Raw genomic sequence first — 13,026 nt, forward strand, 5'->3', positions numbered from 1 at the left:
TTAATATCAACTACATATGAAGATATAAAATTTTATTTATTTACGTAAACATTATCTGTATTATCATTGTAATATTTAATATTATATGTTTATTAATTATTGAAACCATTAGACGTAATAACACAATTTTCTATTTGAGAAATACTGTATTAGTACATAATTTGTTTCTTTTACTATTTTTTGATATATACTCTTATTTTAGTGACTAAATTATAAATACAATGATATACATACATTATTTTCACGAAATATACAAAAAATATATTTTTATACATGTATATCTTTACGTTTTAAATTATTAAATTTGCATAAATAAATTTAACGATATATTCATCAATTAATATTTTACTATCTGTTTTATGATAGAAATGTACGGACAGTTGCTTTAATTTCTTGTCGACACATTAGACAATATGTAAGAGATGGTGCACAGTAAACACAAGTTGCTAAGTGTCCACAAGGTAAAAATACAATAGCTATTTCTCGATCCATGCAAATTTTACATAAACGAGCTTCTTTTAATTTTCTGTTTTCTTCTTCCAAAGCTGCTAGAAAAGTGGGCAGTATTTTTCATTAAATTAAGTATATACTAAGACTTATTATATACAAATTTAATTCAGGTCAATGATTTTATGATCAATCTTTTATTTTTATTACTTACTAGATTCCTTAAAGTTAGCCTTTTTGTCAGTATTGCTTTTGTCATTGGGTATTATAGAATTCTCATCTTCAATTGAACATACTCTATATTCATCTTTTTTAACGGTATTACACTGTTCTATACCACTACTGGTTTGCTCCCTTAGCATTATGATTTAACATAATAATTAATTCTAGAAGAGATGGCTCAGATATATAGCAAATAATTTTATTTGTTACTAACCTTGTTAATTCTTCCATAATTTGATCACAAAGAACATCTTCTATAAGTTGATCAGAATTTGTATATGGTGTTCCTATTTCCTCCATTCGTTTTTTTAATGCCCTCTTTACTCTGCCCACATGCAATCCAATTTCTAAAGCTTCCTGGGAGAAGATAATGTCCATGATTATATTAAATGTATTTTAGAAATAATCAAATAAATATATGAACTATTACCATTGCTGGTGGACTCTCTAGTAACTTTTTTAATGTTGCTTCAGTAATTTCTAATGAAGGTACAGTAGTAGGTGGTGTATCAGCTATATCTGTGCTTTCATCTTCTGTTACACCTTCAAAAATCTATACAGATATAAAGTAACTTCAAATTTTTACAAAACATATGATATAAATATAGTTGAATAATATTTACTGATTGATCCAAAGGTGGTCTGTTGTTAATGCACTGTTTGATAAATTCTTGCCCTCTTACAAGATTCACAAATTCGCATTTAGGAAACCATCTTGCATGTTCAGTCCATGCATCATCTGTTGCTTCCCAATTTCGTAAACCACCATCACAGTGAAAACATCTAACATGGTCACCAAACCCTATTATAATATTTTCATACTATTAGTCTAGTATTATTTAATATTATAATATCTTTGTTCTGTATAATTTATACCATCATAATAAAATCCAGCACTAGCTAATATTTCAGGAGTTTGCTTAATATTTTCTGGCCAGCCATTAAAGGTTCGTAATCTTCCTTCGTATGTTGCACAATCTGGTTTTTTAGGAGTTGTGTGTATTTGTATTCCTAAGTCTGAGAGATTTGATGTTGCACCAGGCATTAATTTTACATTAGTTAAATACAAATTATCTAATGAAAGAAAAATTGAAATAAAATAATTTCTGTACAGAAAAAGAAAAAGCTTTTTTAGCATACAAATACCATCTTTATCTTGATGAGCATAGAAGTTACAATTAGGGAAATATTCTCTATGTTTTCTCTCTGGATCATCACCAAGTTTCCACTTTCTTAGGATACCTCCACAATATGTACATTGTACCTATAAAAGTTTGTATATTATATAAATATTATATAAATATGTATCATGTAAAATTTATATTTTTTAAATGTATTATTACTTCATCATCATGTTGAAGATAATAAAATCCAGCTTTAGCAAGTTTTTCAGGCGATACAATAGAAGAAATTGGCCAATTAGTAAAGGATTGTAATCTTTGTGACATAACCCTACATTCTTTTTGAGGTTCTTTATTCTGATAAGGGTTTATAGATTGATATTCAACTATGTTATTATCCTGTGATGTTTCTGTTGATGATGATGCTAATCCAAGATTATTAATGGGTATTGGTATCAGAGGGACATTACAGGTACTAGAAGGATTTTGAACAAAAGGACAATTGGGTTCGGCTAATCGATGGCGCACTATAGCTTGATCACCATAATTCCAATCAGAAATTTTTACTCCACATAAAAAGCATTGTACTTCTAAGGCATGTCCAGTGTAGTAAAATCCGGCTTTTGCTATTCGAGCAGCATCAACTGTGGCATTTACTGGCCAATCCGTAAAAGTTCTTAGTCTACTTTCTTCAACATTCATTTTAGAAATTCATTTACCTTTATTTGAATGTACAAATAGAAAAATTAACCAATTTTAACAGAGTCGTATATTCGATTTACAACGTGGAATAAATGATTATTGTATGTATTTTACGTTGGAAGCCTCATTATTATACTGATATTGTATTTATACTGAGACATACTGATTTGATATAATAATCATCTACATATCACGTCATATTATGTAGACTAATAACGAAGTAGGGAAATATAATTAAAAGGTTACATTTCTACGCGTGCGCGATATTTCAGGGCCGTCTTTATTAGGGTGTATGTATTTTTTTCAGACTTTTATTAATATACACTCATAATGCAAACTATAAAATTTACCAATTTATACAAATAAAAGTTTATATTTACAATAAATAAAAATTTAAATAAATTATATATATGCAACTATTTTGGTTATAACTATTATAATACAAGAAATCCACGGACTTATAAACAAGTCTCGATACTCGTTAGGAAAAACCATCCGAAAATTGAATCGTGAAAAATGAATATGGAAGACAACAAAGTTCTCGTTCTGCGACACGCAGCATAAGTAGAGTGTTTCTATCTCTGTCTGAAATATTCATAGCAGGTCATGCGTCACGATGCGCAGGACACGAATCTCCTAAACGTGAACGCTTGTGTGAACAATAACAATTGTTTCCTATCTGTATTTCTTAAAATAATCTGATAATATAAATTATTCGTCCCTTATTATTTTTATAATTAATTTCTCATTATTTACGCAAGCATTGTCAGCTGCCTCGCGCGGACCGGATTGAAAAAGTTAACCCAAATTCAAACTCAATATGTACATTGATATTCTGCTTTAATTGAATTATAACAAACATTTCTTACAGCCTTGCATATGCAGTTGTGCATGAGGCTTTAAGCACGCCCAACCCATTATTCATATATTACTATATATACACAAAATAGGTAACCAATACTAATGCGTATGCTGTTACGGACGTACAATTCTAGACACAATTCACTGTAATGATATCTGCATATAGTTTTTTTACGAATATTTCGTTAACAATGATTGACTAATAGTTACATGTTCAGGAAAAGTTGCTGAAAATGTTGATTTCTATAACATATCGAGAAATCGTCGAAATCGGTGAAGAAGTAAATTTTCTACAGTTTTATCATAATTTTCAATATATATATTTTTAAATAAGAATTATTACACTATTTGATTATAATAAATATGTTTTATTATTCTTTAATTTATTATCTATATCTCAATATGCTTAAATTATGTACATAAAATTTACAAAAATTTATTTTATAAAAAATTCTGTTTTATTGTTTAGATTCCTCTCATGATGATAAAGTGTCTTTCTTTCGCAAACGTATTTTACAACAGTGCACCTTCATACAAACATGAAACCAAATCTGTGAAATGTAGCGGTGTTTATCTCAAAAGAATAAAATGGATCGTACGTAATTCGATAAAATAATATGAAACAAAAAACGTTGTGCGTTTATTATTTCCTCATAAAACGGAAGAAACTTTTCGGACAATCTAATAGTTTTAAAATAAAACTAAATGATGTCGTTATGTTAGTGCAACTAAATCCCTCATAGGATCATTTCTTGCTAAGTTTAGCTGCACCAAAATTTGGAGACATAAAATGCTTTTGCTCGTGTTCATCCACTAATAAATTTACACAAAATAGCTCGTCGAGAAGGACTCAATCATATGATATTGCAATGAATATAATAAGAAGGGCTTAAACCTTATAAAATTCACTGCATTCAAGAACTCCACATAATTATGCCACTCGACGAAATTTTTCCCGTTGGATGCTACATAAGTCGTAACGTGATCTATGCTTTTGAAACATATGTTATTTACAAATAAAAGCTGTTTCTCACGTAATATCATACTCAATGATCAAAATGCCAGAATCTATATTCACAGAAATCTACATGCAATAGTTGAAACGATAGGAAGCGAAAATGTTTATAGTTCCAGTGAACAAATTACCTCCGCTGAACAATTTAAAAATCCGATTCAATGTGGTTTTTATCATACAAAGTCAATACGTAATCTCAATGAGAAACTTGATCGAAGTATAGAAGTGAGTTTGGGGCGGTTTAAATAGAAAAAAGAAGAAAGAAGAAAGAAAGAAAGGAAGGAAGGAAGGAAGAACAAATATAGGATATATAATCGTGAATATGGGTTATTTATGCGCAACGATAGATGCTACTTTACCTGCATCTGATCGCAGAATGTAAGCACATTATAAATAAAGTAAGTTCAAAAATTAATGGAACTTTAACATTTTCTCCCAAAAGAACGGTTGAGTTGCGATCCATGGTTCCTTAACCCTTTGCGGACAGGGCCGAGCTGCTGTCGCGATAGTCATTTAAAATTGCCAGCGCACATTTCTGCTTAGACACGATTTTCGTTCATAACACTCCAAGATGTCAAATTCTAACCATATGTACATGCACAGAATTTCCACGGAATAGATAAAATGACACACATATGAGTCTTTTATAAATACGCATATATGAGTCTTTCGGCTCTATCAGCTGTTTTCGCCAAACGCATATATGTATTACTCGACCAAATTGATGGTTTACGCAGAACGCATATAAGCGGCGGTAGTCCGCAAAGGGTTAAAGTTTTTTATCTTCATGATGAGTAGAATATAAGGTAATAAAAAAATGTCTGACCTTAAAATTCAAGGTCATAGTCATTTTTGTACGAACTTCTTTTTACAAATTTTCATTGATACAGAGATGTAGAATCATGCTATGATGGTTTTTATACTTACTTTTTATACACCCTATACATTCAATTGAATACTATGGGATGAAGGCTCGTACAGTTATTGTAACAGGTTCTCTGCATACTGCACAAATCATCATGCCAGGAGCACATTTTACACAAGCAATTATATGTCCACATGGTAAAAATACCACTCCTAATTCTTCGTTATAACAGATTTTGCACATTCTTGCATCATCAGTAGGTTTGGTATTTCGAGTTTTTGTATTTGATGGATTTTCTGCTGGCTCGGATTCCAAACTTCTTTTTATGGGTTCTGTATTGCTTCCAATACCCCAAATATCATTATTTTGAGAACTTGATCCTGGATTGCTTTCTATATCTTTTTTCCTTTCTACTTCTACTCTCGTAGGTTGTACTTTCTTAATAAAACTGGGTAGATTCATCTGCATTGTTTCCTGAAATAAATACAATATCCATAAGTATGTAATGCAGTTATTAATTACTTATTATGCACATGGCATAAAATATGCAATTAAGGATATAGATTTGTGTACTTACTTCTTTAGAAGGTGGAGATATATGCTGGCCTGTTATTTTATTTACATAATCTTGCCCTTGCACGATTAATAAATAACAGCATTTAGAAAACCACTTAGCGTGTTGCTCCCAAGGATCATCTTCTGGTTCCCAATCTTTCAAACCACCTCCACAGTGGTAACACAAGGTTTGGTCACCTTTCCCAGTATAAAAAAAGCCTGCATCGGCTAATTGTTCTTTTGTTTGTGGCATAGATTTAGGCCATGTTACAAATGTATGTAACCTAGCATCATAACTAGCATATTCTGGATGTACTGGTTCCTTAGTCCTTCCCAGACCTAAACAGCCAAGTTTAGCTGTGCTTGCTAGTTGTAATTCCATTGAAAAATTATGGTCATCGGGACCAGATGTAGGTCGATATTCTAAACCATAAGGACCACATACATCCCTACTTTTTGGTCTTGGACGTATCACCGTACCAGGATCTACTCCAATGGGTACATTACCACAGTTCAGTTTACGAATAAATCTACACCTTGCAGACCATCTCTGATGGTCGACCATGGGTATATCACCTTCTACCCATTTACATATCTCAACTCCACATTCAAAACATTTCACTCTGTCACTTTCACCCGTATAATAGAATCCTGCAGCTGCAAGCTTTTCAGGTTCAATGTATGTTATAGGCCAATTTTCAAAGCTCTGAAGTCTTGCTGCTTCAAAATGGTAATCAGTATTATCTACTTCATCATGACTTATATCATGTGTTGTATCAACTAGTGATGGAAAGTGCGCATTCTCTGAAGTTTTTAAGTTTGAATCATTGTCCAAGTTCCAGTGTGTGATTGTACCAATCATTTTATTTGAATTATTGTTAAAAATGTCTTCAAATCTATTAAAAAAATTGCAATTGTTATATAAAATATTAATTGTAAATAAACTTTTATTAAAATATTGTTGGCATGTAATTATTTTTTCTACTATAAGTATCTTTCATAGCATCAGTTTCATTTTATTAATAAAAATAAGTAAAGTTAACTTGCAATTACATGTAATGAAATTGTGCAACATATGGAGTGCGCATATTTAAATATATATGCGTTGAATATACGATCGTGTTATACATTTATGGAACATACCATCCGCATTTGGCAAGAAAGAGGAAAGGGGAAGAATTCTAAACTCGATAGTGACTGCAATGCCGTTATGATTCGTGAATGACGGAGTATCACTTTTCGCAGTACATAACATTGAAATGACGCAGCCTACGAACTGTACACAAGTCTGAAGTTCCGAGAACTCTGTCTCTGTCTCTCTCTCTCTCTCTCTATCTATCTATCTCACCCTTTCGCGATCCTTAAAGTTTACACAGGCTCATGTTCTGTTCATCATATCATCACCGACATCACCCTGTGCAACGTTGCCACTTTTATGGCCCGTATTTCAAATTCTACTTCTTTTGTTGCATTGTGCCATTGAATGTTCATGAGAATGAACTGCATCGAAAAAGCATAGCAACTGATATTTTACATTATTTAATGCTATAAATTCATGTTAGAAAATTTTACTAAACTTATTGAACAATTATAAATACTTAATCACTTCATTTTATTACATACGGTGGTCATTTATTAAATTTTGATTACTGAAAATTAAGAACCTTCCACATACAACGTTATAAGACTTTGATTCTTAATCCAGTAATAATACTTTAATACTATTATGTAAGGTTAGTTTATACAGATCACTAAACCGGTTTGTTAAATTGTATACTGGAAATCTGTAATGGACCTTTTCCTCTTATTTTCAGAACACATACTCTTTTAATGTCCTTATTTAAAAGAAACGTGAAATCAATGCTGACATGGAAATGCTTTACAATGATTGAAATATGTTTATAGAAGATAAATATGACAGTTTTTTTACGTGTTTCGGTCTACAAAAACAAATTTCAAGGTACGGAATCCATTGATTTGAGAGCCGTAAGTATATGAAGTCAAGCATCTTGAGCGTATTTGACAGGTTACTTGGACGTCATATTGACTTCTAGCCACGATTTGTCTAGTGAATGTTGTTGCTGGCTGTAAATAAATGCACGTGGATGACAACCATTTTGTGGCGGGATTATAAATCGTGATTCAAATTATTACTTATTAATTTGATATCGGATTAGATATGGGTGATAGTTTACTTGCCGACCAGTTATAACCATGAAGATATAAAGATAAAGTGTGTGAGTGGGCTGAAAAAGTGATATAGGAATAGAAAAAGAAGACTGCTACAGACTCCCTGTGTCTTTATTTAATCGTGCACATTCGTACAATAAATATGCAAGTGTAACACCGATTAACGAGTGGTTTCAGCGTACATGCCTGATTAGAGAAGGGCAAAAGAGGTCTCTATGCAGCGTTCTCTTTCTATTCCCATATTCTTACAGACTTCTGTGCATATTCCATTCATTTACATGAAAACATATTCACCCGTACTCTATCTTTATATCTCTAATTTCCTGCGAACTTTAGTTCAATGCTCATCTGTGCGAACCAGTCATAAGATGGATAGAAGCCAATATGGCGTTGAAGTAACCTTTCAAATACGCCAAATCTGCTTGATTTTCTACGTGCATAACTTTTTGAATAGATCCTGCACCTTAAAATTTGTTTTTTAGGTCAGAAATTACAAAATTACAAGGAAAGTCAATCATTTTGCATCCTCTAAGGTAAAGATTGCGTTTATCACGTTTGAAAACGACGTAATCAAAGGTAGGAGAAGAAAAAGTGGGAAAACACAACGGAAGTTGGTGTGCAAGGAAGACAGTTTCAACCAAATATAATTCATTACTTCTTTACAATAAAAGTTAAAAATTGTTTTTTCAAACCTAGAGTGATTGTACAAATCGCTATATATTTGTACTATTTAGATGTTATTTGGTATTTGAAATGTTTAATCGAAAGGCACAATTTCTGTATAATTTATGTAAATTCTATAAACTTGTGTAAATTAGTAACAATTTACGAACAATTTAACAATTTTGAAACATCAAAAAATGTTATATTTATATGATTGTTAAAACAATGCATTACAGAGATAACATACCAATATCAAAAGTCACGTCCAGACTTCGTCGGCTTGCCAAATCTTTGAGAAACACTATTATCAATATTATCATACAAAACTCAATCATATATTAAAATTTGTTCCAAACTTGGTTTAGACACTAAGCGAGGCATAAATCCTATTCCTACTGTCTACCGATCCTACTCAGACATCTAACTATAGGTGTTACGGATGTCCATGCAGCACCGCGCGGAAGGTCTATATTTACCGTCGCACGGTAAGATGTCGCTCGTGTACATTTAGTCTAAAGGACAACGCATTTGTCATTAGTCACTTAACGCAAAACTTAAATGGAGCGTCGAATCTCATCTTTTCTCGATTTATTATGTAGACATAAAATGATTATGTATGTATTTTATGTTGAAAGCTTCATTGTTATTACAGAAATACTGATTTGATGTAATAATCACGTTATACTATATAGACTACAATCAATCCAATAAACAAATTTCGACCATGGATATATGCATATGTGCATGGTCTTGATACTTATATATTGAAAGTATAGAAGAGACCATCCGAAAATTAGGTCGTGAAAAATCAACATGGAGGACAAAAATGGGGGAGCGGAAGTTATTCGTTCTACTGATCTCTGTTTGTCTCGCAAGAACGAGAATTTTCATGCCTTCTATGTTAATTTTTCAGGACTCAATTTTCGAGCAGTTTTCCTTAGCCAGTGCTCAGATCTGTTTATATAATAGTAATATAGATAAGCTAATACAAAGTAAGGAAATATAAGTAAAAGGTTACATTCCTGCGCATGTGCAATATTTCAGGACCGTCTTTATTAGGGTGTCCGTATTTTGTACAAACTTTTAAAAATATATCCATAATACAAATTAAAGAAGTCACAAATCTATACAAATAAAAGTTTATATTTATAGCAAACTCAAAGTATAAATAAATTATATGTATGCAATTAATTTAATTATAATTAATGAGATATAAAGAAACCATGGATTTGGATGCAAATATTGCTACTTTTATATAGTGATTAGTTGGAACATAAGATTAATCACTGAGAAGTCAAGATAGTTTAATCTTGTGTATCAGTTTATGTAGTATAACAATCGCAGGTTGTTAAATTTTTTGTCACAATGTTGCTATTAAAGAACATAAACAAAGTAAGTCGTTCATAAATTGTTTATTGTAAAATAAAATTAATTTTCGATATATATATTTTTAAATAAGAATTAAACAAGAATTATTGCACTATTTCATTATAATATATATGTTTTATTATTTTTAATTGTGTCTTATAAATAATAATGTATCTTAATAATGTATTATAATAATGTATCTTAATATGCTTAACTTATGTACATGTAATTTACAAAAATTTATTTTTATGAAAAATTCTTTTTTATTGTTTAGCCATACTTTTTTTTGTTTAGATTCCTCTCATGACCTTACGTTCATATAGTTCTAAAGTAAAACTAAATGATGTCGTTATAGTTAGTGCAACTAGAACCCCTATGGGATCATTTCTTGGAGGATTATCAAGTTTAGCTGCACCAAAACTTGGAGCCATAACTATAAAAGTAAATATCAATTTTATATTTACTAAAGTGATAATGAATTGCTGTAGACATATGTATAAAACATAATTATAAATTATAACAGGCAGCAATTGAACGTGCTGGAATTTCCAAAGATAAAGTTACAGAAGTATATATGGGAAATGTTTGTCAAGCTTCCTTAGGTCAAGCTCCAGCAAGGCAAGCTACGCTGTTTGCAGGTTTTTTTGTACTATTATTTTATTTGTTCTAAATTATAATATCAATATATATATTGATAAATTTTTAAATCAGGTCTTCCTAAGTCGACAATATGCACAACAGTTAACAAAGTGTGTGCAAGTGGTATGAAAAGCATTATGCTTGCTTCTCAGTCATTACAATGCGGGCATCAAGAAATTGTTCTAGCTGGTGGTATGGAATCAATGTCTAATGTACCATTTTATCTACCACGAGGGGAAATTAAGTATGGTGGTATAAAACTTGAGGTATAATAAATGCTATATTTAATGTGTAAAAAATAAATGTTTTTGTGCCTTTTTGAAAAAAGTTGTAATTTATTAATCTTCATATTGATTATTTGTAATTTAATAGGATGGTATTGTATTTGATGGTTTAACTGATGTTTATAATAAGTTTCATATGGGAAATTGTGCAGAAAATACTGCCAAAAAATTAAATATTACGCGTGATGAGCAAGATAGGTATGCTGTTAATAGTTACAAACGTAGTGCTACAGCATATGCAAATAAAATCTTTCAAGATGAACTTGTTCCTGTTCCTGTGCCTCAAAAAAGAGGCAATCCTGATATAGTATTTAACGAAGACGAAGAATATAAAAAAGTTAATTTTGATAAATTTGGTAAATTGAATACAGTTTTTCAGGTACAAGATTAAATTAATTGAGAATTACTAATACAAATTTCAAATAATAATTTGACTTTATTTATTGCAGAAGGAAAATGGTACAGTAACTGCTGGAAATGCATCAACTTTAAACGATGGAGCTGCTGCATTAATCCTAACAACTACAGTGGTTGCACAAAAAATGAATTTGAAACCTTTAGCACGAGTTATTGCATTTCAAGATGCTGCAACTGACCCCATTGATTTTCCAACTGCACCATCTTTTGGTATATCTAAGGTAAACTTCTTACGACATATATAACAGAATGCTTAATAAAATTTTGATGATGTAAATTATTATATCATGGTTATGGTATATATTGAATTATTGTAAAAATTGTATAATATATGGTACATTTAGCTGTTAGAAAAAACTGGACTTAATAAGAATGATATAGCTCTCTGGGAGATTAATGAAGCTTTTAGTGTTGTTGTAATCGCAAATCAAAAATTACTTGATCTGGATCCAAATACAGTAAATATTCATGGTGGTGCTGTGTCTCTTGGTCATCCTATTGGGTAAGTATTTGGTTATTTTTGTAAACATGAATAAAAATTTAAATTGCAAACATTAAAAATTTTAGTATGTCTGGAGCTCGTCTTGTAGTACATTTAGTACACGCTTTAAAAGCTGGAGAGAAGGGTATTGCATCTATCTGCAATGGAGGTGGTGGGGCCTCATCAATTTTAATTGAAAAATTGTAAGTTTATAATGGAAGAAGTTTCATATGCCTATGAAATGTGATATATAATTATGTGGTAATAGTTGTTTAATGTTATGCAATATTTTATATAATAGTTGTAAAGAATATTTTTATTTCTTTTTACTATGCACAAAGATATACAATTTTTATATCTGTACAATTTATTTTTTATATCATATTGTTACGATAAATAAATAATATTAAAAATAAAGTAAGAATAATTATCTTTGAAGGAATATAATTTTTCTTTCGTTCTATAGGTATCATACAATGTCTTCTCCACCAATATTAACATTATATACAAAACATCCTTGTCCACTTTGTGATATTTTAAAAAATGAATTGCAGTTGCGTTTTTCTGGTCGTTATCAATTGCAAGAAGTTGATATTACTACGCCTGGGAATGAACGATATTTGGAACTGTACAAATATGAAATCCCAGTTCTCTTTTTAGAACGGCAGTTTCTTTGTAAACATCGTTTAGATTCAGAATTATTGGAAAGAAAATTACAAGAAGTCTTCCAAAATCGAAAACGATAAATGCGTGGTATAGTACACTAAGTGTAAAAAAATTATCTCATTTGAATACACATAGCTGTATATATTGACTTCTATGTTAATCGAATGCGTGATCAGTAAATAAAAATTAATTAATTAACGACCACCAATACCTGAGTGTTTTGGAAATAATAATAACGCAAACTAGAATGTATATGGCTATATTTGATGTACTCAAGATTAGCAAGTATCGTTGGTCGGCATATCTTATAGTTCGCCTGCTGCTTTCGCCTGTATATATGTACATACTTGTTCTCTTTGAATCGCCTACTCTTTTTCACCCTGTCACTACTGTCTCTGTCCTCTTGCTTCCCTTTCTATCTACCATTCAGTCTGAATATGTATTCTCTTTCCGATGGGTAAGCAGGCAGGCACGCACACACCGACATGTCGAAGATCGGCAGTGAATTGGTGAATGCACGCATCGGACTC

At 31.0% G+C, this 13,026-nt stretch overlaps 2 protein-coding genes and 1 long non-coding RNA gene across 6 annotated transcripts; 2 read left to right on the forward strand and 1 right to left on the reverse strand.

Annotated features, from left to right (window-relative positions):
• Positions 1–17: 17 nt before the first annotated feature.
• On the reverse strand, positions 18–6,891 carry Diap2 (Death-associated inhibitor of apoptosis 2). The gene is made up of 10 exons (XM_033330911.2): positions 6,842–6,891; positions 5,811–6,684; positions 5,328–5,707; positions 2,013–2,499; positions 1,546–1,933; positions 1,293–1,471; positions 1,100–1,222; positions 884–1,026; positions 662–801; positions 18–548 (listed from the first exon to the last, which is right to left on the reverse strand). Exons 1-10 carry the CDS (start codon positions 6,874–6,876, stop codon positions 358–360), a joined length of 2,940 nt encoding a protein of 979 aa, XP_033186802.2. The 5' UTR covers positions 6,877–6,891; the 3' UTR covers positions 18–357.
• LOC143302941 (uncharacterized) lies at positions 2,952–4,783 on the forward strand. Its single transcript, XR_013058822.1, has 2 exons — positions 2,952–3,634; positions 3,823–4,783. It is a non-coding gene; the product is annotated as an uncharacterized LOC143302941 (long non-coding RNA).
• Positions 6,892–8,888: 1,997 nt separating the features above from the next.
• Positions 8,889–12,857, forward strand: Acat1 (Acetyl-CoA acetyltransferase 1). Of its 4 annotated transcripts, none has more exons than XM_076620105.1 (9): positions 8,889–9,126; positions 10,365–10,450; positions 10,533–10,647; positions 10,721–10,914; positions 11,021–11,311; positions 11,382–11,570; positions 11,694–11,851; positions 11,917–12,033; positions 12,297–12,857. In XM_076620105.1, the coding sequence occupies exons 1-9, from the start codon at positions 9,081–9,083 to the stop codon at positions 12,574–12,576; spliced, it is 1,476 nt and encodes a 491-aa protein (XP_076476220.1). In that variant the 5' UTR covers positions 8,889–9,080; the 3' UTR covers positions 12,577–12,857. The 4 variants fall into 4 exon arrangements, with proteins under 4 accessions (XP_076476220.1, XP_033186848.1, XP_033186839.1 ...); XM_033330957.2 differs by lacking the exon at positions 8,889–9,126 and adding an exon at positions 9,823–10,033; XM_033330948.2 differs by lacking the exon at positions 8,889–9,126 and adding an exon at positions 9,824–10,033 and having other exon boundaries at positions 10,304–10,450.
• Positions 12,858–13,026: the final 169 nt, after the last annotated feature.

Source organism: Bombus vancouverensis, chromosome 7 (genome assembly GCF_051014615.1).
Source record: "Bombus vancouverensis nearcticus chromosome 7, iyBomVanc1_principal, whole genome shotgun sequence".
Lineage (NCBI taxonomy): Eukaryota > Metazoa > Arthropoda > Insecta > Hymenoptera > Apidae > Bombus > Bombus vancouverensis.

Coding starts and splice junctions, on each gene's coding strand:
- Diap2 (XM_033330911.2), bottom strand. CDS start 6,876: ATGCGCACTCCATATGTTGCACAATTTCATTACAT. Junction 6,685..6,841: donor GTTGCACAATTTCATTACAT/GTAATTGCAAGT, acceptor TTTTTTTAATAG/ATTTGAAGACATTTTTAACA. Junction 1,223..1,292: donor GACCACCTTTGGATCAATCA/GTAAATATTATT, acceptor ATATCTGTATAG/ATTTTTGAAGGTGTAACAGA.
- Acat1 (XM_033330948.2), top strand. CDS start 10,007: ATGTTGCTATTAAAGAACATAAACAAA. Junction 10,034..10,303: donor TATTAAAGAACATAAACAAA/GTAAGTCGTTCA, acceptor TTTTTTGTTTAG/ATTCCTCTCATGACCTTACG. Junction 10,915..11,020: donor ATGGTGGTATAAAACTTGAG/GTATAATAAATG, acceptor GTAATTTAATAG/GATGGTATTGTATTTGATGG.